Below are 26231 nucleotides of genomic sequence, written 5' to 3'. Positions count from 1 at the left end.
CGATCAAGGCATTTGTCGATGGGAAAGATGTCTTTGCCGTCCTTCCTACGGGATTCGGCAAAAGTTTGATTTATCAGCTGGCCCCGATGGTCGCTAAGAAGAGTTCTGTTGACAACTATGCGTCGCTCAACATACGTCACTTACTCTGTAGCTCTGATTGGTTGTAGGTCTATCCAATTGAGGACTTTCCTGGATCGGTTGAAATACGCCCCCATAATCAAAGCCCAATGGAGCAGTATCAGACTCATATTCTGACTAGAATTGAGTATGACCACGTCAGGCTAACCATTTTCACGTTTCTGTGAGCTTTCATTCATAAATAATCAACTGTTTTGTCGCGAAAGTGCAGAACAGGAAATGCGCTCTCGAATGGAGAAACACGCGATCTCCAAACAATCGATCAAAGCGTGCCAACATTTTCTGAAGACATGTCGATGGTATATAAATCATGTCTGAAAGTTAGTGTTCTTAGCTGGCTTGACTGAAGTATTCGTGAGTTTTGATTTGTTAATCACATCTAGAAACGAAAAGCATCGATAAAAGAGATCTTTGAAAGTGAAACTAAAGTGATTATTGCCTCGGCCAGCGACGCAATGGTTAGGACGCATGAGAGGAGAGGACCGCGTGTTTGGTATGTGCATTTACAATGCTTACACTCATTTTTGATTGAATAATTATTATTTTAAAATGTGAAAGAATAGCAACCAATATGATAAACTATTATTATTATGTATTATATAATTATTATTATTAAATAATAAAAAAATGTCAAAACTATACGTTTGGGATATGGCAAGGCTACTTGCACACTGCACAGCAGTCTGCAGGTGTGCAAATTTGAATAGAATTGCCATTTCAGTAAATCTACTGATCCAGTTGCTGATTTTGAAAGTGAAAACTGAGCATGCCTTTGTTTAGTCTTTTGAAGGGGGTGCAAGAGAATAGCCAGAAAGATTATGAGAGACCAGTAACATCCACTGAATCACTCTAGACCAGTAAGCATCAAGAGGGTGGACCTACAGACTCTACAAAACTTATGCATCACAACTCATCACAAGACTGAAGTGACCGAAGCAAAGCAAAAAGGTAAGGGACATTATTCAGTTAATTTATACCATTTGTGTAACTCCTGTAAAGTAATCAGTAACTAAACCAAGTGAGGTTATCAACTGTACACCAGTGGTGTAGTCGGAGCATAGGCACGTATACTTGCCCAGGGCTGTTTGTGTATTATGACTTCTAAGGATCAGTATTTGTGTATACCCACTTGTATTTTTGCTTCAAAAGTGCATAATTTATTGTCCTGTTAGCTTCCCCTTTAACTGTGTGTCCAATGCTGTTGTGTAAACTTGCTATTCTTTGTTGTAATTGGTGCATGAGCACTTCTATCATTCTACCTTTTCCCGCCCATCATCGACTAAAAAACTATTCATGACCCACCTTTACTAGAATTTATCACATTTTATTGTATGAATTGTGGTAAATTTGGCTAACTTGTAGAATTTATAATCTATTAAGAGAATATATTTGATTTCTATTACAACTGTGACATGTTTATTGTTTCTATATGTGTAGGTTGCTCTTTTTCATAACAAATGCTATAATAAAAAAGGAAAATGTTATAGCTTGACTTCTTATGGCACATTGAAGTAGAAAATTCTTTCAAACTGATAAGCTTACAGATGCTAAAATAATATGAATCATCATATAAACCATGATGCAATCTCTGATGGTTAGTATATTATAGTATAGTATATATATTTTTGCTTATAACTTCTGATGGGTTTGTCCAAAAAGCATAAATCTTGTTGGATTCGGGGCATCATGCCAAGTCGAATGATATCCAATTTTACCATATTGGCGATTTTGACTGTCGGCCATTTAGAATTTTGTGCTAAAATGCTGTATTTTATGAACGCATTAGCGTATCGTTACGAAACTCGGTATGGGTCATCAGCACAATGCCCTGAAGGAGCCTGAGAAGTTTCGGACCAGCGCCACCCATTGGTGATTTTTTTTTCCATATGCCTGTAACTTTTGATCTGGTTGGCTTATTTTCACAATAGTCACATCCTTAGACTCCTGAATCCTTGCCAAGTCCAACGATACCAAACATGCTAAGTTTCGACTTACGGTTTGTGCGGCGAGGTGATTTAGCACTTAAAAAACGATTACGAATATCTTCGAAACCGTAAGTCCGATCGAGACGAAACCAGCATAGGAAACAAGGAACCTAAGCTGGTTAACTAAATGTCACAGCCCAAATGTCAAAATTTTGATAGGAAGTGGCAAAAAAATCAAAACAAAGTTGTCCATGGGTCATTTTTTATGATCTCTTACATGTAAATGTCTATAACTCAAAAAACGAAATGAGATATTTGCACCAAATTTGACACACACATGTATGGGCTCACGATGAAGACACATAAAAAATTGGTTGGATTGTGCCTCTTGGTGGCGCTATAATTGAACAAAACATGAAATTTCCATTAACTACAATACAGTATTATTATAAAAAAATTCTATATTATACGAATACATTGATGTACCATTACGAAACTCGGGATGTGCCATCGGCATCATGCTCTGAAGGTACATAATAGGTTTTGAGATAATGCCTCCTTGTGGTCAAATTTTATAACTAAAATTTTAAAACATGCTAATAGCTTTATATAAATGTGGCCTATTGTTATGAGACTGGTCTTATTAGATTCTGTGGGTCATACTGAGAACATTTATGCCAATTCTGCCATAATCCGCATAACTAAGTCTTCACTACTTTGATTTTCTTTAAAATTACACTTTTTTAAACTCCTCCTAGACCATTGGTCCAATTTTCAGCTATTATACTGTATGGCCAGAGATGTACTGTTATTGTTAGATATGTGTGTGTGTCTGTCCATGAGAAGGAGGAGCAGAACTGGACTGCAGCACACAGAAGTAGTCTTATCATATACCTTGTGTCACTTTTGAATGATTTATGATCATATGGTTTATTACCCCCTCATAAATCTCAGACTGACAGGTTGTCAGATGTCAGGACATATGTCAGGTAATATATGGCCCATGGCTATGTGACTTCCTATACATCAGACTGTTTTAAAAGAAATTAAAGAATAAAATAAAAGTTTTATTTAAAGACATTATACAACATGCAATGTATAAATGTTTAAACATTTAAAATTGCACGCGTCTTATTTAAGTCAAATGTGTATTTGTTCTTTTGTAACACACACACACACACACACACACACTATGAGTTGATTAAAACTAAAACATTTCTTAAAATTTAACAAAAGTAAAGACACATTCGGATCTTATGAAGACTTCAGATGTCTCAACACTTGTGAAGATATGACCCAACCCCCTGCGAGGTCTTCAGATGACAAATTCTGGATCAACATGCACCAATGCTAAATTTTTCTATATATCCTAATCATTTGTTAACATGTAATCATTACTTCAATGAGCTCGTTTTTCAGCTTTAAATTAATACAATGTTTAAATTAATAGATTGTTAGCCAACTGAGTGATTTGTATATACACTCACCTAAAGGATTATTAGGAACACCATACTAATACTGTGTTTGACCCCCTTTCGCCTTCAGAACTGCCTTAATTCTACGTGGCATTGATTCAACAAGGTGCTGAACGCATTCTTTAGAAATGTTGGCCCATATTGATAGGATAGCATCTTGCAGTTGATGGAGATTTGTGGGATGCACATCCAGGGCACGAAGCTCCCGTTCCACCACATCCCAAAGATGCTCTATTGGGTTGAGATCTGGTGACTGTGGGGGCCATTTTAGTACAGTGAACTCATTGTCATGTTCAAGAAACCAATTTGAAATGATTCGAGCTTTGTGACATGGTGCATTATCCTGCTGGAAGTAGCCATCAGAGGATGGGTACATGGTGGTCATAAAGGGATGGACATGGTCAGAAACAATGCTCAGGTAGGCCGTGGCATTTAAACAATGCCCAATTGGCACTAAGGGGCCTAAAGTGTGCCAAGAAAACATCCCCCACACCATTACACCACCACCACCAGCCTGCACAGTGGTAACAAGGCATGATGGATCCATGTTTACGCCAAATTCTGACTCTACCATCTGAATGTCTCAACAGAAATCGAGACTCATCAGACCAGGCAACATTTTTCCAGTCTTCAACTGTCCAATTTTGGTGAGCTCGTGCAAATTGTAGCCTCTTTTTCTTATTTGTAGTGGAGATGAATGGTACCCGGTGGGGTCTTCTGCTGTTGTAGGAATGCTTTGGGAACGCCTCCAGCGTGATAGCGTCTGATGCATGACTGTCAACTAGTCCAATGGCGAGAGTGAATGTCACGGGCGGGTGACGTCATGACCAGGAAAGGATAAATACACATCCGGTGAGACCGGCTTCAGCTTTTCTGCCTCAGCAAAGCGCTCTATGTGAAACTGTCTTTGTCCATTTATTGTTGTCTGTCACGTTATCATACAGCTCAATATCAAGCAGTTATAATGGCGAACACTCAAGCATTTAAACTGTGTGTTCCTCCCTGCCCTCGTTTTCTCACGGGTGGGGATACACACAGTTTGTGCGTGATGTGTTTGGGAGCCGAGCATGCTCTTTCAGCCTTCGAGGGGGCTGAATGAGAGCATTGTGAAAAACTTCCCCTAAAGACGCTCCTCTCCCGCCTCGCACTTTTCGAGGAAAGTGCGCAGGCAAGCGTTCCCCACGGCTCTGGACCCGTGGCTGCCGAGGCAGTGCGGAGAAAGATTTCATGGGGCTCGCAGATGGATCTGTCAGCGGGGCTTGAGACGGGCATGAGTGCTCTTTCTCAGTCTTCACCTGACAGATCCCGCGCCCCCTCTCTGGTGTCGGAAGCCCGCCCCGTGGCTTCTTCTGCCCAGGGAGAGGGCTCGTCGCATCAGCACTCTAGTTCTGAGGAATTAGATGTGCAGAGCGTCGAAATGGGGGAAGATGACTCGCCATCATTTTCCCGTGAGTACGAGGAGCTGGTGGATGTGCTCTCTCATGCTGTGTCTAAATTAAACATTGATTGGCCGGCCGAGAATTTTGGCGCTCGTCCAAAAAGCAAACTAGACGAGTGCTTTTTATCATCCAATAAAGCACTTCCACCGCGGGGCCTTCCCTTTTTCCCTGATTTACATGATGAGTTATCTAGAATTTGGAAAACCCCATATTCATCACGTCTATTCAGCCCTCATGTAAAGCACTATTCCAACATAAGGGGGCTGAAAGAATATGGTTATGGGGCGATTGAACAGACGCTTGCGAGCTATCTGTCCCCGGGTTCAGCATCGTCCCTGAAGGCCCCCACGCTTCCCACTAAACCACTAAAAGATACATCAGGGTTAGTGGGAAAAGCGTACACGGCAGCAGGTCAGGCTGGTGCGTGCTTGCATACAATGGCTGTTTTGCAAGCATACCAAGCAGACCTGTTGAAGGATTTGGATGGTGGGGAGGGGATTGGCCCGGACGCAGTTCGAGAACTGCGTCGAGCCACAGATCTGTCTCTAAGATCCACCAAGGAGACCGCCAGAGCTGTTGGGCAGTCTATGGCAGCCTTGGTGGCGACAGAGAGGCACTTGTGGCTCAATCTGTCTGATTTAAAGGATAAATACAGGACCTTTCTCCTCAACGCCCCGCTTGCACCATCTGGCCTGTTCTGCGATGCAGTCACATCTGTCATCGACAGGTTCCAGGAAGTTAAAAAGCAGGCAGAGGCGTTCAAAAAGTACTTACCACGCTGCCATCCACCTTCTGGGGCTGCTGGGCATGAGCAGCCCCAGCCGTATAGCTCCTCGTACCGAGCGCAGCAGAAAGAGAGTGTCGCCTCTCGTGCTCCACCCCAAAGACATGGTGGGCCAGGACGGCACTCTCAGCCCAAGCCTTCCAAGCCGAAGCCAGACCTGAGGGTTTTGCTTCAGACGAGGAAGGCTGGGCAGAAGAAGTCCTGACGGCAGTGGCGTCAGACTTCGGAGGGCAGCCCCACACGGGGTGGTGCGGTACACACCTCAGTATACGGTGCCCGTTCCATCTCGTGGCCCTCAGGGGGCCGTTCTGCCAACCCCGCCACCTCTGATGCTTCGGGGCGCAGCGGTTCCCACCGAATTAGTGACGCAGTGTTCAGAACAACACAACACTGCGTCACATCCTCTGAAGAGGATAAATTTACATTAAAAATGTGCTGTGAACAAAACATCAGAGGCCAGCCTCGAGAGGCTGGTTTCCCTTAGTAGATTTTCTGGTAGAGTGGAAATCTCTTCAAAATATCTCACGTTGGGTCCTGCAAATTATAGAAAAAGGTTACAAAATCCAGTTTTGGTGCCGTCCACCTTTATTGAAAGGAGTGCTGCAAACGTCAGTGCTTCCACAGCAGGCTCTGGTGTTGGAGCAATAAATAAAAACCTTATTAGCAAAAGAGGCTATAGAGAGGGTTCCGGTTGCCGACAGGCAGTCAGGGTTTTACAGCCCGTATTTCTTGGTTCCAAAAAAGGATGGGGGTTTGCGCCCTATTTTAGATCTACGTCATCTGAATCGAGCAGTACAAAAGCTAAAATTCAAGATGCTGACGATAAGTCAAATTGTGACTCAAATCAAATCCGAGGATTGGTTTGTCACAATAGATCTCAAGGACGCATACTTCCATATCTCCATCCTTCCACAGCACAGGAAGTTCCTGAGGTTCGCTTTCGGGGGCGAATCGTACCAATTTCAGGTTGTTCCGTTCGGCCTAGCTCTCTCACCCCGCACATTCACGAAATGCGTAGATGCAGCGCTGGCCCCGCTCAGGCTGCAGGGCATACGCATCCTGAATTATATCTACGATTGGTTGATTTTAGCACAGTCAGAGGAGATGGCGGTTCGGCATCGAGATGTCGTTCTCGCACATATTCAGAAATTGGGGTTGAGACTGAATGCCAAGAAAAGCGTGCTTACTCCACAACAGAGGACCACTTTTCTTGGTGTGGTTTGGGATTTGGTGACAATGCGAGCATGTCTATCTCCAGCTCGCATCACTGCTATTCTATTAGCCATGAAAGAATTGAAGCTAGGACAGTCACGCACTGTAAAACAGAGACTGTTGGGTCTGATGAGACTGTGTTTCAGAGACTGTTGGGTCTGATGGCAGCAGCATCCAACGTGATACCTTTTGGCCTGCTGTACATGAGACCCTTACAGTGGTCGCTCAGGACCAAAGGGTTTTCCCTGAGGGGCAACCCATTTCGTATGATCAAGATCACGTGGCGCTGTCTCCACGCCTTGATCATATGGAGGAAAAATTGGTTCCTGTCTCAGGGCCCTGTGTTAGGAGCTCGATGTCATCGTATCACTCTGATGATGGACGCTTCTCTCACAGGCTGGGGAGCGGTAATGGAAGGCCGCTCAGCTCAGGGTCTGTGGAAGAGTCATCAGCTCTCGTGGCACATAAATTGCCTGGAGATGATGGCAGTCTTCAATGCGTTTAAGTTCTTCCTTTCAGACCTGAGGGGCCATCATGTGCTAGTCAGAACAGACAATACATCGGTGGTCTCGTATATAAATCGGCAGGGGGGTCTGCAGTCGCGCCTATTATACAAACTGGCACAACAGATCCTCCTGTGGTCTCTGGGGAAGATGCTGTCCTTGAGAGCTATCTATATTCCAGGGACTCACAATATTGGAGCAGACATTCTGTCGAGGCAGGGGCTGAGGCCAGGGGAATGGAGACTTGAATGGAGCCAAGCAGAAGTGGATCTGTTCGTGTCTCAGGATACGACGCACTGTCCACTTTGGTTCTCCCTCACACATCCAGCTCCTCTGGGACTGGATGCCATGGTACAGACGTGGCCGAGGCATTTCCCCCAGTTGTTCTGCTCCCAGGAGTTCTGGAGAAAATTTGCCAGGAAGGGAGAAGTCTACTGCTAGTAGCACCTCACTGGCCCAGACGCATATGATTCTTGGACCTAATAGCTCTTCTCGATGGCTCACCTTGGAAGATTCCGATCAGGAGGGACCTCCTGTCTCAGGCAGGGGGCACGATTCTTCATCCCTTTCCAGAAATGTGGAATCTGTGGGTTTGGCCTCTGAGGGGGCCAAACTCATAGACGCTGGTCTCTCAACTGAGGTTGTAGAGACCATTCTTCAATCCAGTGCTCCTTCCACGAGGAAACTATACGCCTTGAAGTGGAAACTGTTCACTTCCTGGTGTCAAGAACGACAGTTGGATCCAGTCTACTGCCCGATAGGTTCAGTACTTGAGTTCCTACAGTGCCGCTTCTCGTCTGGGTTAACCCCATCTACTCTAAAGGTTTATGTTTCAACTATATCTGCTTACCATGCCCATGTGGATGGTACTACTGTTGGGAAGAACCCATTAGTTATTCATTTCCTCCGTGGCACCCAGAGGCTGAGGCCTGCGGTGCGCACAAGGGTCCCTGCTTGGGATTTGGCTATTGTATTAGAAGGCCTATCTACAGCTCCTTTTGAGCCTATTGAGTCAGTCTCAGATAAGTTCCTGACACTTAAGACTGTCTTCCTTCTTGCTATATCATCCCTTAAAAGAGTAGGAGACCTTCAGGCCTTTTTAGTGTCCCCGACCTGTCTTGAGTTTGCTCCGGGGATGGTCAAAGCCTTCCTTTACCCCAAACCTGGATATATTCCAAAGGTTTTGACTAATGTCCCAAGGCCTATTGTGTTGCAAGCCTTTTGTCCTCCTACATTTATTACACCAGACCAGGAGAAATTGAATCTGCAAGCACTGGACACATATGTCCACAGAGCTGCCCTGTGGAGGAAAGCAGATCAGTTATTTGTGTGCTTTGGACCACATAACAGAGGTCGTCCAGCATCAATACACACTGTAAGCAAGTGGATAGTTGAGGCAATTTCACTTTCCTACGAGGTCTCTGGCCAGCAGTGTCCATTAGCTGTCAGATCACATTCAACTAGGAGTATGGCGGCCTCCAAGGCCTTAATTTCGGGGGTTTCCCTCAAAGAGATCTGCGATGCGTCCAGTTGATCCTCGCCACTTACTTTTGTGAGGTATTATGACCTTGACCTGGACACAGCTCCAGGATCATAGGTTTTGCTGTCTTAAGTGTGCCAGAGTTTCACACAGACAGGTATTTGTGATTATGGCATTTTGGTATATCGTTCCCAAAGCGTTCCTATCGGATGCAGCACGAGTTCCCTCGAAAGGGAACGTCTCAGGTTACGTATGTAACCATAGTTACATAGAACCATAGTTCCCTGAGATAGGGAACGAGACGGTGCGTCGCGTTGCCATTCTCCCTGCATCCCTGTGATCGATTTGCCTCAGCAGTTTTAGCTGAAGCTGGTCTCACCAGATGTGTATTTATCCTTTCCTGGTCGTGACGTCACCCGCCCGTGACGTTCACTCTCGCCATTGGACTAGTTGACAGTCGTGCATCAGACACTATCATGCTGGAGGCATTCCCAAAGCGTTTCTATCGGACGCAGTGTCTCGTTCCCTATCTCAGGGAACTATGGTTACATACGTAACCTGAGATGTTCTTTGACTAGTTGTTCAAAGACACAAGTTTATGCAACTGGCCCCAGGAAACATGTAAGACCCAAAAATGTAAAAAATCTAGAGGGATTATTTATAGACGGCCCAGAAAGGGTTGAACGCGCGCAGAACAGATAACTTTACGAACCAGGGAGCAGTAAAGGTTGAGAAAGCTGTAGGAGAGACAGAAAGTCTCACATAGCTAGCCTCAGAGAATGAGAGGCGAGATGGGCTAAAGATAAGACCTGTTATTGAAGGACACTTCGCTTATGGAAGGGAGAGCCCAGCGAAAATCCAGCAATGTGTTTAGGCTTATCCATGAGAAAGAAAAATGGAACGTGGCTCATGTGACAGAACAAAATGGTCGAAACTTGAAGACTAGGTAGGTCTAGCAGCAATACAAGAAGAAAAAGTGGAAATGGGGAAAATGTGTATCTGTGATAAAATTACAGTATAAGTCTCCTAGAACAGGAAAATGTGATAGGTACTGTAAGACTGATGCCGGAGTGCCTGGACCAAGAGAGGGCTACTCTTTGAGAAAACAAATGAAATTAACATTTGAACTCTCTCTTGCAAAATTAGCATTCCCATCCGAGATGCAATCACACTGAGTCAATCACACCTCAGCATTGCCTTAATCTACATTTTCCTTCCTCCACCCCCTCTTCCCCCATCTCTTCTCTCTTCATGCATAGATGACCTGAAATTCACCCAAAATCTATATGGTTTAATGTGAACAGTCATCAAAGAATGCTATACATTTTGGTATCATTTGAAATGTCTCAGTGCAACTGGTACAATGGTCTCATCTACATGGAAGGTATTAAAGGTTTTAAGAGTTTGGAGATACTGTGGTTGCAACCATGGTTGTGCCCCCTTTCCCAGGGTCCTTCATCCAAACTACCTCCTGTTCCACAGCAAGGTGCGAACCCCCCTAGGTCTGTGACCCTAGTCAATGCAAATTCTGATTGTAAGTTCATGCCAAGCAAATGGGTTGCTGCAATAGGTTGTTTGCACATGACGTCACAGCAGCAGCGTGAATGAGTCTGGAGAGCAGGGAGTGATTTTTCTATATAGGAATCCTATCAAAAACTCAAAATTCGTATATTTTGCGTTGTTTATGGTTGCTCAAATCGATAAAATTGAGAACCCTGAAGGTGTTTATGTTGTTTACATAACTTATTGTCAGGAAATGAAACACAGACAGAGGATCCAAGTGCGAGCATAACAGTATTTATTGACAGAATACGCTGTACAATAACTTCACTCCAGAAGAACAGACGAAGATGAGATGGCGGCGTGGGGTGGCGCAGGGCTGCAACGGGTATCAGAGACCGAAGAAATAATCCAGCCCAGAAAGCAGGGCACACGACAACAGTCCAGAGATCCAAAAACCAGGGAGAGACAAACAAGGAGTGCACGACACCAGGACAGCCTGCAACGATCTGACAAACACGACACATTGGCACAAACATTAAATAGCACACTGAAACAAGACACAGCTGACAACAGATCACAATCAGTCGTAATTAGGCGACGCCCACACAATAACTCTCTCACACACACATACACACACACACACACACACACACACACACCCAACAACACACGAGGGCGAGTCAGTGAATCCATGAACTGTGACACTTATATCGTTTTTTATAACTTATATAATTTTTTAACTTTAAAAGTTGTCGCCTTTAACCCTTAGGGGACTAAGCCCTTTTTGGTCCGTTTTCTCTATTTTTACATTTTGGCTTATAAACCATATGTAATGATGATGGACCACCATGTATTTGGTATCAATGGGTTCAGAAGACCCTAAGCTACCATAAGCATGCATGCAATATGTTTATAAAGGAAGTATGAGTGAAAAATTGTACAATAAACTAGAGAATTTCAAAAACGAAAATGAGATTTTTGTCATTTATTACTGAAAATCCTACCTCACACAACAATAGTGAAAAGTTTTTGACCCAAAAATATATTTTTCAAACCCTTTGCTTGACAGAAATGGGTTAATGTTCAATCAAATGTGTAAAGAACAATTAAATAATTAACTTTATTTACAAACAGTCCTAGGGTTTTTTTTATTTTTGGGACTAAGCCCTTTTTGGTCTGTTTTCTCTATTGTTATATTTGGGCTTATAAATCATATGTAAAGGAGATGGAACACCCTGTGTTTGGTATCTATGGATTCAGAAGACCCTAAGCTACCATAAGCATGCATGTAATGTGTTTATAAAGGAAGTATGAGTGAAAGAAAATGTACAATAAACTAGAGAATTTCAAAAACGAAAATTAGATTTTTGTCATTTATTACTGAAAATCACACATCACACAATATAGAAAAGTTTTTGAACAACAAAAAAAAAAAGTTTCAAACTCTTTGCTTGACAGAAATGTGTTATTGTTTAATCAAATGTGTAAACAACAATTAAATAATTAACTTTTTTTACAAACAGTCCTAGGCATGCCAGTGAGCAAAGCAAGGCCTCTCCAGAAAGTTGCAGAGGGGCACCTGGCAAGCCCCACACTGCCAGGGGGTCTTGTTGTACACTTTGCTTGCCTTGCAGTGCTCACAGCACTTTCTGACATCTGCAGGCTTGTGTGCAGGGTTTGCTGGGTCCAAGGGAGCAATGGGTAGGGGTGTGTGGTGAGTTGTCCTGTCTGCATCCTCAGTTGTCACCCCTGCAAGTTGAGCACAGAGCTCCTCCATAAAGTCTCTGTGTGTCAGTGGTGTAGTATTTTGCTCTTTACACAGTTCTTTGTGGAGGATGTAGCTGTTACATGTGGCGATGTCCACAAAGTGCAAGAACATAGTCTTATACCATCTGTGTGCTTTGTGGTGAGCAGAGGTGTACTGGATGAGCTGATCAGACAAGTCAACACCACCCATGTGTTTGTTGTATTCCACAACTGGAGTGGGAACTGGAATTCTCACTTTCTCCCAGGTTCCATCTGTCTTTTTTTGCCTTCTCGTGACCTTCTCCGATGTGTAGGCTTGATGGATGGTCGAGCAGATGGACACCTCTCTTGTGTCCATCCACTTGACGAAGAGCAAGTCATCATCTCGGATCCACCTGATTGTGCCTCTTTGGGATTTTTTGGAGAGGGCATTCACAGTAGATTTAGGGGTGTCCTTCCTCCCCTGTCTATATGTACCACAGGCTCTAAAGTGCAGAGATGACAGGTGTCTGAAGAGCTGAGGGCTTGTGTAAAAGTTATCACAATAAATGTGATAACCACTTCCCAAATGTGCTTTGTCCAGGAGGCCCACAACTGCATCATCAAAAGCCAGTGGGGAACTTTGCCTTTCCCGTGTACACGGTAAAGTTAGATGTATAACCATTTGAAGAGTCAGCCAAGATAAACAGTTTGAATCCCCACTTAGTCGGTTTGTCCTTTATGTATTGTGTCATTCCTGTTTTGGCTTTTGTCGCCACCATCCTCTCATCTATTGCCAGATTTTTTTGGGGCTGGTAAAAGGACTTGCATGCTGCCATGATTTCGGTCATCAGAGGCTTGAGGCGAAACAGTGGGTCATGGTCTGATGTTCCCTTTTTGCTGTCATTTACAACATCCTCAGCCGGATCGCTCATGTGCACATTTGAGGAAATGGAGAGCCACCTGTCCCTTGGCATCACTTTCTTTGGAAATGGCACTGAAAAAATGTTTTTTTGCCTCCAGTAAGCTTTCACTGATCCAAGTTTTAGCAGTCCCATGAAAATCACAAGTGCAAGATATTTTAGGAAGTCTGTGGGAGTGACATCAGTCCATTTGAATTGAAGTCCTTCTGATATCCTCTTTGTAGCTTGCTTATTTGTGTTACTGCATAATTTTCTGATGACATTATTGCTGAAAAAAAGCTGTAACAAATCAAGTGGACTGTACACTTTGGATTTATCGAGTTGCACTCCTGGGGGCCTGGCAGGGGCAAACCTGGGGAGAATGGGTGCCACATCTGGATTGTTTTCAGTTTTCCAGTGTTGTTCAGGTCTTGTACGGTGTGGAGAGCGTGATCTTGAGCGGCTCAGCGTGGGCCTCTGAACACTCTCGGTAGAGTGTCTGCGTGTTAGAGTTCCTCTCCTCGGTGGAAGCTGAGGTGCTGTTGCCGGTGTAGATGATGTGCTTGGCTGGCTCAATCTCCTCAGTGGAAGCTGAGGTGGTCTTGCCGGTGTATATGACGTGCTTGGCTGGGTCAATCTCCTCCTCGGTGGAAGCTGAGAAGGTGCTGTTGCAGTTGTAGATGACGTGCTTGGCTGGCTCAATCTCCTCCTCGGTGGAAGCTGAGAAGGTGCTGTTGCAGTTGTAGATGACGTGCTTGGCTGGCTCAATCTCCTCCTCGGTGGAAGCTGAGGTGGTCTTGCCGGTGTATATGATGTGCTTGGGTCGTTATCATTACTGAAATAAATGTAAAAGGAGAGAGCAAATACACAATAAAACTGGAAGCTTTTTTTTTTGTCAAAATTCAATGTAGAAAAAAATAACTCCTATAAACTCATGTAACCCTATGAAACTCCACTGTACACTAAAAACACATTTCACCTCTCTTGACCTGAGCAGTTTACTTAGTTGAGTAAGTCAGTCATTGAAACAAATTTCACACCACTCTTGAACTGAGTTTACAGGGAAAGAGTAATATAGTACACTAAAACAAATATTTCATGCCTCAATCGCTATCTGACTAAAAATCCAAAACATATACATACTCAAGATGTATGATATAATAAATTATAATGATAAAGAGGTTATTTGAAGTTACATACCAGTCCTCAAATGGATCTTCCCCATCCTGGTAAAATACTTCGTCATCTGTGTAAAAGCTGTCTGCTCCAGATTTCTCCTCGTCACTTTCCAGTAATTGTTCCAGAGCTTGTTCTGCCGTAAATCTTTTACTGCTTGCCATTTTGATAAAACAATTCTGTAATAATGCTATATCTCTCTCGAATTTATCTCTTTGTGCTCGCTAATACTCCGATCGCTCTCTGTAACACTCCGATCGCTTTCTGCTTTCTCCACCTCATGCTGATTCTCCGATCGCTTATTGATTACACCCCGCTGCCGGTCTTTTACTATAGGCCAGCCAGCTTTTACAAGGCTACAGCAGAGCTACAGAGTCCTCTGAATGGCTAGAATACATCATGGTAACCTTCCTCTGATTGGGTTAGAAAAATATTCCTCCCAGCGGCAATTTTTACATTGGTTGTTGCGTGTTGAATCTGCCTAACATAATCGTTTTCATTGGCCTGTTTATGCAGTGGTATTGCGCAATAAGGGAAGCGTGTTTAATATACAAACTGTTTTCAGTGGAATCTGAGGAAGACGGCAAAAAAGACCGCATCTCTCTAGCATTAACAGTTTTTGAGATAACTACACATTTGTAAAAGTATGCCATTTTGGGCGGTACCGCCCAATCCGTCCCTAAAGGGTTAATAGCGTTTTGCGTCTGCCGATACTGAAATGAATATGGATACTTGCTTACCTTATTTGTTTTTGACTTGGTTAAATATCCACATTCTTCATGGTATCGTTTGCAGGGAAGAGAAGCTATTTTATCCCATTTAATGATAATTTGGTGTTTTCACTTAAAGCTGCAGTCCGCAACTTTTTTTGGTTAAAAATGATGTTATTCATGTATATTCATGTTATGATAATGTTTTATAATAAGAGCGACATGGTGGATTTCCGCGGGAAATTTGAGCATGCAGCAGTTCCTCTGTGCATCATTAAGTCACGTCCGTAAACAGAAAGGAAGGAGTCCCGTCGAGAGGCTAGTCGGTTGAGGATGCTGCCGGTAGCGGCACATTTATAGCCTTTTCTCACAGCAGCTGAAATAATTAAACTTATCATTTTGATGGTGGATTGTAATCCAGAAAGGTCTAAATGACAATCATCAGTGACAACTGGAGATTCATCCGTAGTCAAAAAGCAAAAGACTTTGGACTGTGGAGTGGATACAGAAATTTAAATCTACAGGTAACGCTAATACACACTAAATACACAGTCACGCAATGCTGATGTTGTTAACAATAACAATTTGAGAACAATATAACAGTAATAATAATTTGCACAGTTTGGCGTGATCCGAGCTAAGCGATTGTTAGATTTAATCATCGTTGGCAGCGCAATTTATTGTAGGCCTAATGCTTTTTCCTCAGTTGGTCAGAACAAAAGTGGCAAACATGTTACTTACTTGTTCAGATGATATTTTCCAGTGAAAATTCTTATATTGGTCATACTTTCAAGACGTAGAATCTGTGATTCTGAAGTGCAGTATCCACACCGGTGCGGTGACTGACAGCAAACATTAGATTCATCCGCGCTGACGAGCTGTGCCGAGGCACAACGCACGTACAGATAACTGTTCCGCATATGACTGCGATTGCAGGTTTCAAACAAGAGATGGCGACAAAGAGGAAAAATCGCGGACTGCAGCTTTAAGTCTTGTAGTATTCTGTTCACAATGTTGATCTGGTTACCATGAGAACAGTGTCACGCGCTGCTGCTTCAGCCAACATATTGTAAGGTTCCACCCACTAGCCCAACAATGGCGTCTAGTGGTCTGGTTGAAGGTATTGCACGTGTTCGTCCTCTGGCACTTCTGTAAAAATCATCTTAATTTAATACAGTTTTTGTGTCAAATTCAAATCTGACTCCATGGATAATTTTAATCTGACTCCAATTATAAATGACTCTTAGTTTCACAATGTTTCCGATGTAACAGCTGATCATAAGATTAGTTGTGTTTAAATTTGGATCTTAGATTTTTCTGATTATCTCAGAAAAGTCATGTCGGCCGACTGAGTGCTTTTCCCGGACACAAACTCGTCAGTTCTGACCTTAAACATTGGATGCAGGGTAAATATCTACTTATAAGTCAGCCGGCTCTGCTTACTCATAACAAAAAGCATAGTTTTTATATATTTACGAAAACTGCAACTTATTTAAGGCAGCAATAGTCAGAAATCTAAATGGCCTTAATTGATGTGCCCTATGCTCAATCTATTAAATCTTCCGTATGATCAATCCTGAACACAGATTTGTGGTAATACCTTTGCTTTAATCTACTAGAAATAATGAATTAAGAATAATGCAGAATAAATCAAGAATAACATTCATTGATTTGTCAGGCAGTTTAAACATCAATTAAAGAATTAAAAAGAATCCATCACACAACTGATCAGTATAAAATACAAAGTATAATAAAGATAAAGATTAAAAAGAGTTTTAAAGAGTCAGATTCTTCCTTGAGTAGTTTGCCAAATCCCTTTAAATACCCAAGTCTTAACAAAAAGACTGTAAACATTTAGCACCCAAATATTTATGCAGCTTTTGTTGGACCCTTTCTCATGCCCCAAAGGGTCACAAGCCTGGTTTTGGGGATCAAAACAAATGGTTAATAAAGATCTTTATTGGGGCATCTCCCACACCAGGAGAACAGGTTTTGTTTTCTTTATTCTTGTCTGTTCTATTGATGTGGGAGTGAAACCCTCTCACCAGTCGCACCAGAAGTATTTACATTGATGTCACTTAAAACAACTAAGATGGTAGATATGTGAGGTTTGCATGGCCTGAGGGGAAGGAGAGGGTGTGAGGAGTCAGGAACTCAGCATGGGGGGGAAGAGAGGAGGTCGAGCCAGATGTTGTCCTGTGCTCTTTCTCGTAGATCCTCTCTTCAGATTAGAGAGTTTTATTGTTTTATTACAGGATAGGAATCTTGAATTCAGTCTTGGTGAAATCCATCCTTACAATATGGTAGAAAATGTCCAAATAAATAAATGTTTAACAAGCTGACAGAAGTCGATTCAACAACAAAGACAAAGACAACACTTTCAAAAACACTCATCTATGTGATTATTTTATTGAGTGATAGGGAGTGGGTTAAATCAGTGACATTATTAGATTTGATATACAGTGTCTTCCCGTAAATTACACCGTCCAGTTTTTTCTTTGAACGATGATGTGAGCTCCTGTTGCAATTCTCGATTCAGCATAAATGACCTATAATGGCGACATTTTTCACAATCACGACAGAAAATCAAAAATAATGCCCTAACTTCACTAGCAGAAAGGCAGCGCGATATAAACAAACCCAGACTAGAACTGAACGCGGCGTGACGGCAGCTTCACATTCTCTATATCTACCTCCTCAATGGCAATCAAGTCTTTCAATTCAGTGAAAAAGTTGCTCCTCTTCATAACATAAAGATCACGTCCAACATATGTTGTGATTTTCTGTTTATACCTTTCTAAACCAGCACAGAAAGGACTTTTCTCCATCTCTTCCAATCTAATTTTCACTGCTTGCCCTCCAACCAAACTTCGCATGTCACCAGAACCACCTGATTGCAAACAACCTATTCACTGAAACAGCTGGACTCCAGGCAAAAATATCATTTTGTGTCAAATTGTTGGATTTTGTGGTAAAATCATACCGTATATATTGTATTGTTATATATTGTGTTGACAACTCATCAATTAAATATTTACAATCTTATATTCTGCATAATTGGGTGATTTTAAATAAACAGTGACAAAACCTATATATGTTTTAGGGCTGGACAATATGACAATATATATAACATTGATATAAGTGATTACTCGGACCTACCTATATTGTATTTATATAAAGTGTTCACAGTCAGATTTGATTTATGTATTTCCCCGGCGTCAAAATCAGGCACATATGCCAATATCCATAGATTAGCTTTATTTGACATGTCATAAGGAACACTTTCGAGCCCAACCTTTAGTGTAATTGTTTTCCAATAGCCCCTCACTGCAGAACACTCAAGATCCAGGGGGCGGAGTCGGGTAGGTTAAGGGATATGTAAAGTGGAAGGAGTTGGATCTTGTGTTCTGCAGTGAGGACCATCTCATGTTTTCGCACTTTCCCCTATTAAATCCAGTCATGCAGCAGGTTCTTTTACCACTCAGTCCAGCTGAGAGAGTGGGGGAAAGTGACGTCAATGCATACCCTCTATTTCTGCTGTTCCATAAGCGCCACCTACTGACAGAGAGTGGATTTAAATTTTCATTTAGCTTGGCTGCCTTTTTTGGGTAACACTTTATAATAACGTTCAGTTATAAGTCAGTTGTGACTTATTAATTAATGATTAACAAATAATTTACAAAACATGAATATACATTTATAAACGATTTATAAGTTATATACTAATATTTTATTAATGTTTTATTCATTCAGTTATAAGTCATTTATAAATTATTTGTTAATTATGAACAAATCATTTACAAAACATGGCTATACATTCATAAATGATTAATAAGTGATATGTTAACATTTTCTGAATGTTTTACTAATTCAGTTATGAGACACTTATAAGTTATTAGTTAATGATGAACAAATCATTTACAAAACATTACAATATACGTTCATAAATGATTAATACATGTTATGCTAACAATTTACAAATTTGTTGTAAGTTATCTTAATTAAATAAATCAAACAGATCATTAGTAGATAGTTTATAAGTTATTAGTTAAGACATTATTTATCAAATAATAATTGAAGTATTTATGACAAAATTGTATTAGTATCATTATCTCAATAAACAATTGTTAATCATGAACAAATCATTAGTAAATGATCAGTATATGATTTATTGATAAAGATGTAAGCTGGTCTGTGTTCAAAAGCACAAACATTCAGGTATGCTAAAGCACTATTTTTAAGAAGAGTAATTTGTTTGTTCTGAAGTGGATAAACATTTATAAATGCCTTACAGTCAGGTGATTCCAGTGGGTTATATTAAATCCTTTCACTCATCAGTACAGACTTGTGTTCTGTGTGTGGGATCTAGTGATGAAGTGAACCTCTGAACCGGTTTTACCTTCCACTGAAGCTCACATCAGGTGCACAGAGTTAAACACTCCATGTGTGTCAGAGAAGACAGCTGTCTATACCCTCACTAGTCAGCACTCACACTGCACTACACACTTCAAAGTGTTCAACACCTGTTATAGATGATGTGTAAATGCATGAATAAATCATTTACAAAGCTTTCTGCATACCCTATTCTAAAGTGTAAACTATTCATCATGTATAAATGTGTTACACATCATTTGTAGACCTTTCTTACCTGTTACAAATTATTTGTATATGTATACAAGTCATTCATAACACTTTCTGCATACCCTATTCTAAAGTGTAAACTATTCATCACTTGTAGATGTGTTACATATCATTTGTAGACCTTCCTGTTACATGATCCATCTCATTCCATCACTTTACCCAAGCCTAAACTTTACATTATAAAAAAAAAAAAATCATCACGCTGCCACCGTTTAACCAGCACTTAATCATTTAATTTTTATCTTGCTTTTCATGGAACAGCTCCTCACCATGACATGAAAACGCACCATAAACTGATAATAAACGTAGTCCATTATTTCGTGCATTTTTTTCAAGTCTTCAGAAGTCGGACGATGCAATTGTGTAAGGAAAAGATTCTTATAAAGTAATATAACCATTATACATTAATAATTGTATCAATCCGCCGTTTCATAACTTTCAAAATTGCCGCTTCTCACTAGGGCTGTCAACTTTAGTCGTTTAGTCGACTAATCGGTCGATACCGTTTTGGTCGACTGACATTCTCATTGGTCGACCAGTTGCAAAAATTTTTTTTTTTTTTTACCAATAAATAAATTTTCATTGATTTACTCCTTGATATTTATTCCTTTATTAGCAGTTATATATTACTGTATTCTAAATATAATTAGCCTATGTTTTATACCAAACTTTAAATGCTTTAATTTAGGCTATTTTATAACGGTGCCACAGTTTAGCGCACCACATGAACACTCGGGAACCGCACCTGTGGCTGGCTGTACTGCTGCTTCGCGCTCAGTAAGGAATATAGGTAGTTTTGCTGTATTCATTCAGTTAGAACGCTACTTGTTTTGGGCTTTAGTCGAAAAAATGTCCACGAAATGTAAATCTTTTGTTTGGCTGCATTTTACAAAAAAAGACGACAAGACCGTGGAGTGCAAGCTATGCGGCCTAAAGCTAACTTACCATAGCTCAACGACCAATATGACCTATCACCTAAAAGCGGTAAGCGAGATATAAATGTGTCAGACAGCTTTGCTATGTCTAATTTCTTTTACTGTCTATGGTCTAATGTCGAAAGTTTATATATTTTATTGGTTATGTACTAGGCGCATCCATAGGCCATGCCACAGGCGTTTGTTTTAAAACGCCTAACGTTAGATCGGTTGGACAAAAGTTAACCCATAGCTTTGAAAGTAAAGAAGAATATACAGCCTGTATAATCGAGAGCTTTTGTTAGGATTTTTCATTATTTGGCAGTTTTAGCAGTTATATTTTTTGTAGCGTGTGGTGTGGTCAGGTGCACGATTGTGACGGTCACTATAGACCTAGGACAGAACTCCTCACTTTGCAGTTTAAAAAATAACCTAATTTTCAAAGAATTGTATTATTATTATAGTTTTATGTATTATTGATGTTTTTCGTTGTTGTTTTATAAATGCTCTATTATAATTGTTTAATAAATGTTCAATCAAAAAAGACATCGTGTCTTTTTTTTTTTTTTCTTTTTTTTTTAGTCGACTGATCGTTGCGCAGGACAGGACTTTGGTCGACTAAGCATTTCTTTGGTTGACTACAGCCCTACTTCTCACAATACGACACAGTTTGCGGCAGTGACGTCAAACCTTGCTCCTTATTGGCTGTCACCGGCTGTCACATGTGATTTGCGACTACCATAGAGTGTTTGCGACATGCCGAATTTGAGTCGCTGTGTTAGATTCAGCGCGATGCTTAAAAGGAAGGAAATGCAGATCAGAGGAATGTTTGCAGCAATTAAACACTTTAATTTAATTCTGTAACTCACACAAATTTATGATTTGCTGTCATTTCGCTGGTAATGTAGCACATACGTCATTTTATCTGTTCTGTATAACGTTACTGTTTTTTGTAATGTTTTAAATAAATGATTGTGACTAACGTACATTTATCTTCCTGTTACACTACGTATATTGTCAAAATGGTTATGGTTAAGGTTATAGGGTGGAGTAGGGAGCTTAAAATTATTATTTTTATACAACAGTATATCAACTAAGATAACAGTCACTGTAAATATATATTGCGTTTTTATTTTTGTGAAGTGGCTAAAAAGTGGTCATGTTTAGGTATAAGGGGTGAGTTAGGGGCTCAAAGATATCTATATAATAGTAAAATATATTTGCATAAAAATATTATAATTTTATATAAAAATATATAATTTAAATATTGGGATTCGTATAGATTTTTAGATCCTGTAACTGAAAGGTATACTTTGCATATGGCAAATAAATTGTACATTTACAAGTTTTAGTTTGTACATAATTTATAAAGAAGATCTGCAAATGATATGTAACACATTTACAAGTGATGAATAGTTTACACTTTAGAATAGGGTATGCAGAAAGTGTTATAAATGACTTGTATACATATACAAATAATTTGTAACAGGTAAGAAAGGTCTACAAATGATATATAACACATTTATAAGTGATGAATAGTTTACACTTTAGAATAGGGTATGCAGAAAGTGTTATGAATGACTTGTATACATATACAAATAATTTGTAACAGGTAAGAAATGTCTACAAATGATGTGTAACACATTTATACATGATGAATAGTTTACACTTTAGAATAGGGTATGCAGAAAGCTTTGTAAATGATTTATTCATGCGTTTACACATCATCTATAACAGGTGTTGAACACTTTGAAGTGTGTAGTGCAGTGTAAGTGCTGACTGGTGAGGGTATAGACAGCTGTCTTCTCTGACACACATGGAGTGTTTAACTCTGTGCACCTGATGTGAGCTTCAGTGGAAGGTAAAACCGGTTCAGAGGTTCACTTCATCACTAGATCCCACACACTCCACACAGAACACAAGTCTGTACTGATGAGTGAAAGGATTTAATATAATCCACTGGAATCACCTGACTGTAAGGCATTTATAAATGTTTATCCACTTCAGAACAAACAAATTACTCTTCTTAAAAATAGTGCTTTAGCATACCTGAATGTTTGTGCTTTTGAACACAGACCAGCTTACAACTTCATCAATAAATCATATACTGATCATTTACTAATGGTTTGTTCAACATTTGTTCATGATTAACAATTGTTTATTCAGATAATGATACTAAAACAATTGTCATAAATACTTCAATTATTATGTGATAAATAATGTCTTAACTAATAACTTATAAACTATCTACTAATGATCTGTTTGATTTATTTAATTAAGATAACTTACAACAAATTTGTAAATTGTTAGCATAACATGTATTAATCATTTATGAATGTATATTGTAATGTTTTGTAAATGATTTGTTCATCATTAACTAATAACTTATAAGTGTCTCATAACTGAATTAATAAAACATTCATAAAATGTTAACATATCACTTATTAATCATTTATGAATGTATAGCCATGTTTTGTGAATGATTTGTTCATAATTGACAAATCATTTATAAATGACTTATAACTGAATGAATAAAACATTAATAAAATGTTAGTATATAACTTATAAATCATTTATAAATGTATATTCATGTTTTGTAAATGATTTGTTAATCATTAACTAATAAGTCACAAATGACTTATAACTGAACGTTATTATAAAGTGTTACCGTCACTTGAAGGACTTTAAATGTGCGTATCTGTTCGACAGCTGTATTCTCCAGTGATCATGGACAAACCAGTATGCTTGATTGACACGGAGTCAGATGGGAAGCTGTGTGTGCAGCAGTCAGCTCTACAGATCCTGCAGCAGATCCAGCAGCCAGTGGTGGTGGTGGCCGTGGTGGGTCTCTACCGCACCGGGAAGTCCTACCTGATGAATCGCCTCGCAGGACAACAAACAGGTTAGAACTTTACAGGCAACAGTGATAACATCCAAAAGCTTGAGAGAAACATCATATGGTTTAAAAGAATGACCTAAATTGAATGCATGTAAGCATGCATATAAGCCAGTGTGTGTGTGTGTGTGTGTGTGTGTGTGTTTGGTGTTGCTTTATCAGGGTTTGCATTGGGCAGCACCATCGAGTCCAAGACGAAGGGCATCTGGATGTGGTGTGTGGATCACCCCACTAAAGCAGGAACCACTCTGGTGCTGCTGGACACTGAGGGACTCGGAGACGTGGACAAGGTGACGTAACCACTACTAAAACACAAAAACAAGTAGCATTAAATGTCACTAACATTTTAAAGGATCCAAGAATACTTTCACTGTTGGAGCAGATACCCTTATTCAGATAATATTGCTATGTTAGCAATTGTGATCAGCATGCTGTTGGCTTTTCAGAATGAATTAATAGTTTTAATGAATAGTTTGCTGTAAATAGGAGGCAGGGAATGCAAAATAATATTTTCCTAACTGCCATGCACTTTGTTTACTAACTTAACTAAATAAAAAAAATGGATTGAAACCACACATTTAATCAATATGGATATCAAACATGTCCATTGGTGTTGTGACTAATTATCGCTGATGAATCTGTTAAAATAGATCCCAACAGTTGTATCTGGTAGTTGTTTGAGCAGCATTTATTGAGATTAATCTCCATGCTTGTCTTTCTCTATCTCAGGGAGACTCAAAGCATGACACCAACATCTTCTGTCTGGCTGTGTTACTGAGCAGCACTCTGGTCTACAACAGTCGAGGGACGATTGACAACAGAGCTGTAGAGGAACTGCAGTATCCTTCTGACTGTCTAGACAACTATCAAGTAATTTAGCTGACACATTTATCTAAAGTCTTATACAAATTAATATAAACTCAACACTGTTTTGTGGTCAAAGCAGGGACACATCACTTTTTGTAAGGTGCTGCACCTATGCTTTACTGCCATGTGCAGGTACACAGCAAAATCCCCAGCATTAAAATTAACACTGCTCAGTCTATATACACTACCTGGCCAAAAACAGTCGTTGTTTGGATTTAAATAGAAAAATAGAGCCCAGATATTAATGTGCAAGTAGCATTAATGGACACTTTTTGTCAGATTTATGAACAGTTTACTGGCATTCAAACTTTGGAAAAGGGATATTTATGGCATTCAGACAGGTATGTTTTATGCAAATGAGTTGACAGAAAACACGAGATACATTTCTAGTTTCAACATTATTTGTTCTTCAGATATTCTCTTTAAAAGAGAAAAAGTATCAGCTGTATGCAAAGTGACCCACATTTGTTTTTTGACCACTAAACATTTGTACAATTTACCAATTTACTCATGGAGCCGCATTAAGATCTCCATATTTCTGGGATTGAACCATGGAGGGCCTTTAAAATGAAGATACCAAAAGGAAAATTTAAGAACCAGAATCTAAAAGGATATTAAGATCTCTCTAATATTTACAGGCAAACAAACTCAAGGCAAATAACACAAGAAGTGATTTTTGCCATTTTTGAATGGTCACTGTTCGCATATACTGAAACAAAGATTGCTAAAGTCAACAGATTTTACTAATAGACCTACCAATCTCAGAGTAAAAATTTCACCAGGGGACCTCTAGTCGAGTTGACACGGAATGATCCTGTGGCCTTTGATGAGTATGTACTTCTATCCATGAGAAGTTACATAGAGCACAAGACCTTGCTAAATCCCATCTGTCTGAAACCCAGTCTAAAATGAAAAGTAGACATTAAGCAAAAAGTGTGAAACGAGACTTTCCCCAGTGATCAGGTGTTGGTTTTGTTGCTGACTCCTGGATCTATTTTTCAGGCCAAATTTGCCAGTCCGTACCTGACTGAAAGAAGTTTGAATGGACAAAACTATGTTATTGCTACACCAGACCAAAAGAGTAAAAGCAGTGTGTGCCATGTGAATTGGCTTAAGGTTTATGTGAATAGAACTTCTTTTGAATCAATTGCTAACAGACTAGTTCACTCCTTTCCTCTCCCTAGGATCGAGGATTGTGTAGACCAAGTCGGTTTAGCTAAATATGTTACAAAATTGGATTTGTTGAAGGGATATTGGCAGGTGCCTCTCAATGAACATGCCTCTGAAATCTCTGTGTTTGTTACGCAGACAGTTTTCTACAATATACTGTATTAGCTTTTGGGATGAGAAATGCACCTGCTACATTTCAGAGGATGATGCATCAGTGTGAGATTGTGAAGTGCATTTAGATGATATTGTAATTCATTCAGATGATTGGGTACAGCATTTGGAGACTCTTAGAGAAGTCCGTAGATGTTTGGAGGCTACCTCATTAACATTAAATCTTGCAAAGTGTGAATTTATGAAAGGTACCATTACCTGTTTAGGTGTAGTGATTATACTTTCGCCCATCCAAGGACACTAAGTAAAATAGGGATTGATACTCATGTCACTGCTGACATTGTGATTTTTGGATCAAACGTCACTTAATGTGGTTATGAGTACATCAGATGTTAGACTATGGAACGGATCATGTGTTAGTGTTTGACAGTCACTTTGTGTTCATGCCTGAACAAACTGTCAGATACGTCACTGAACTAACAGAGTGCATTAAAGTCAAATCATCAGATGAGGAAGCTGACGATTCAAGCGAGTTTGTGAAGTTCTTCCCTAGTTTCATCTGGGCTGTGAGGGACTTCACTCTTGAGAGAAAGATTGATGGCAAAGATGCAACAGAGGATGAGTACCTAGAGTTTGCTCTGAAGCTGAAATCTGGTAATT

At 40.2% G+C, this 26231-nt stretch overlaps 1 protein-coding gene across 6 annotated transcripts in view; it reads left to right on the top strand.

Moving 5' to 3' along the window:
* The first annotated feature begins 951 nt into the window (after positions 1 to 951).
* Positions 952 to 26231, top strand: part of LOC125244315 (guanylate-binding protein 6-like) — a 64899-nt gene continuing 39619 nt past the window's right edge. For 5 of the 6 annotated variants that reach the window (XR_007179299.1, XR_007179298.1, XM_048154355.1 and 2 more), the window contains exons 1-5: positions 952 to 1086; positions 23237 to 23429; positions 23586 to 23713; positions 24153 to 24262; positions 26035 to 26225. Coding sequence is in view for 4 of the 6 variants with exons in the window: in XM_048154355.1 (XP_048010312.1) it covers positions 23255 to 23429; positions 23586 to 23713; positions 24153 to 24262; positions 26035 to 26225 (604 nt within the window). In the remaining 2 variants the exon portion in view is untranslated. Of the gene's footprint in view, positions 1087 to 4161; positions 4186 to 23236; positions 23430 to 23585; positions 23714 to 24152; positions 24263 to 26034; positions 26226 to 26231 lie in introns of those variants that run through there. The other variant, XM_048154356.1, reaches the window with a different exon arrangement.

This window comes from Megalobrama amblycephala, linkage group LG14, assembly GCF_018812025.1.
Source record: "Megalobrama amblycephala isolate DHTTF-2021 linkage group LG14, ASM1881202v1, whole genome shotgun sequence".
Lineage (NCBI taxonomy): Eukaryota > Metazoa > Chordata > Actinopteri > Cypriniformes > Xenocyprididae > Megalobrama > Megalobrama amblycephala.
This window is presented reverse-complemented; position numbering and strand designations above follow the sequence as displayed.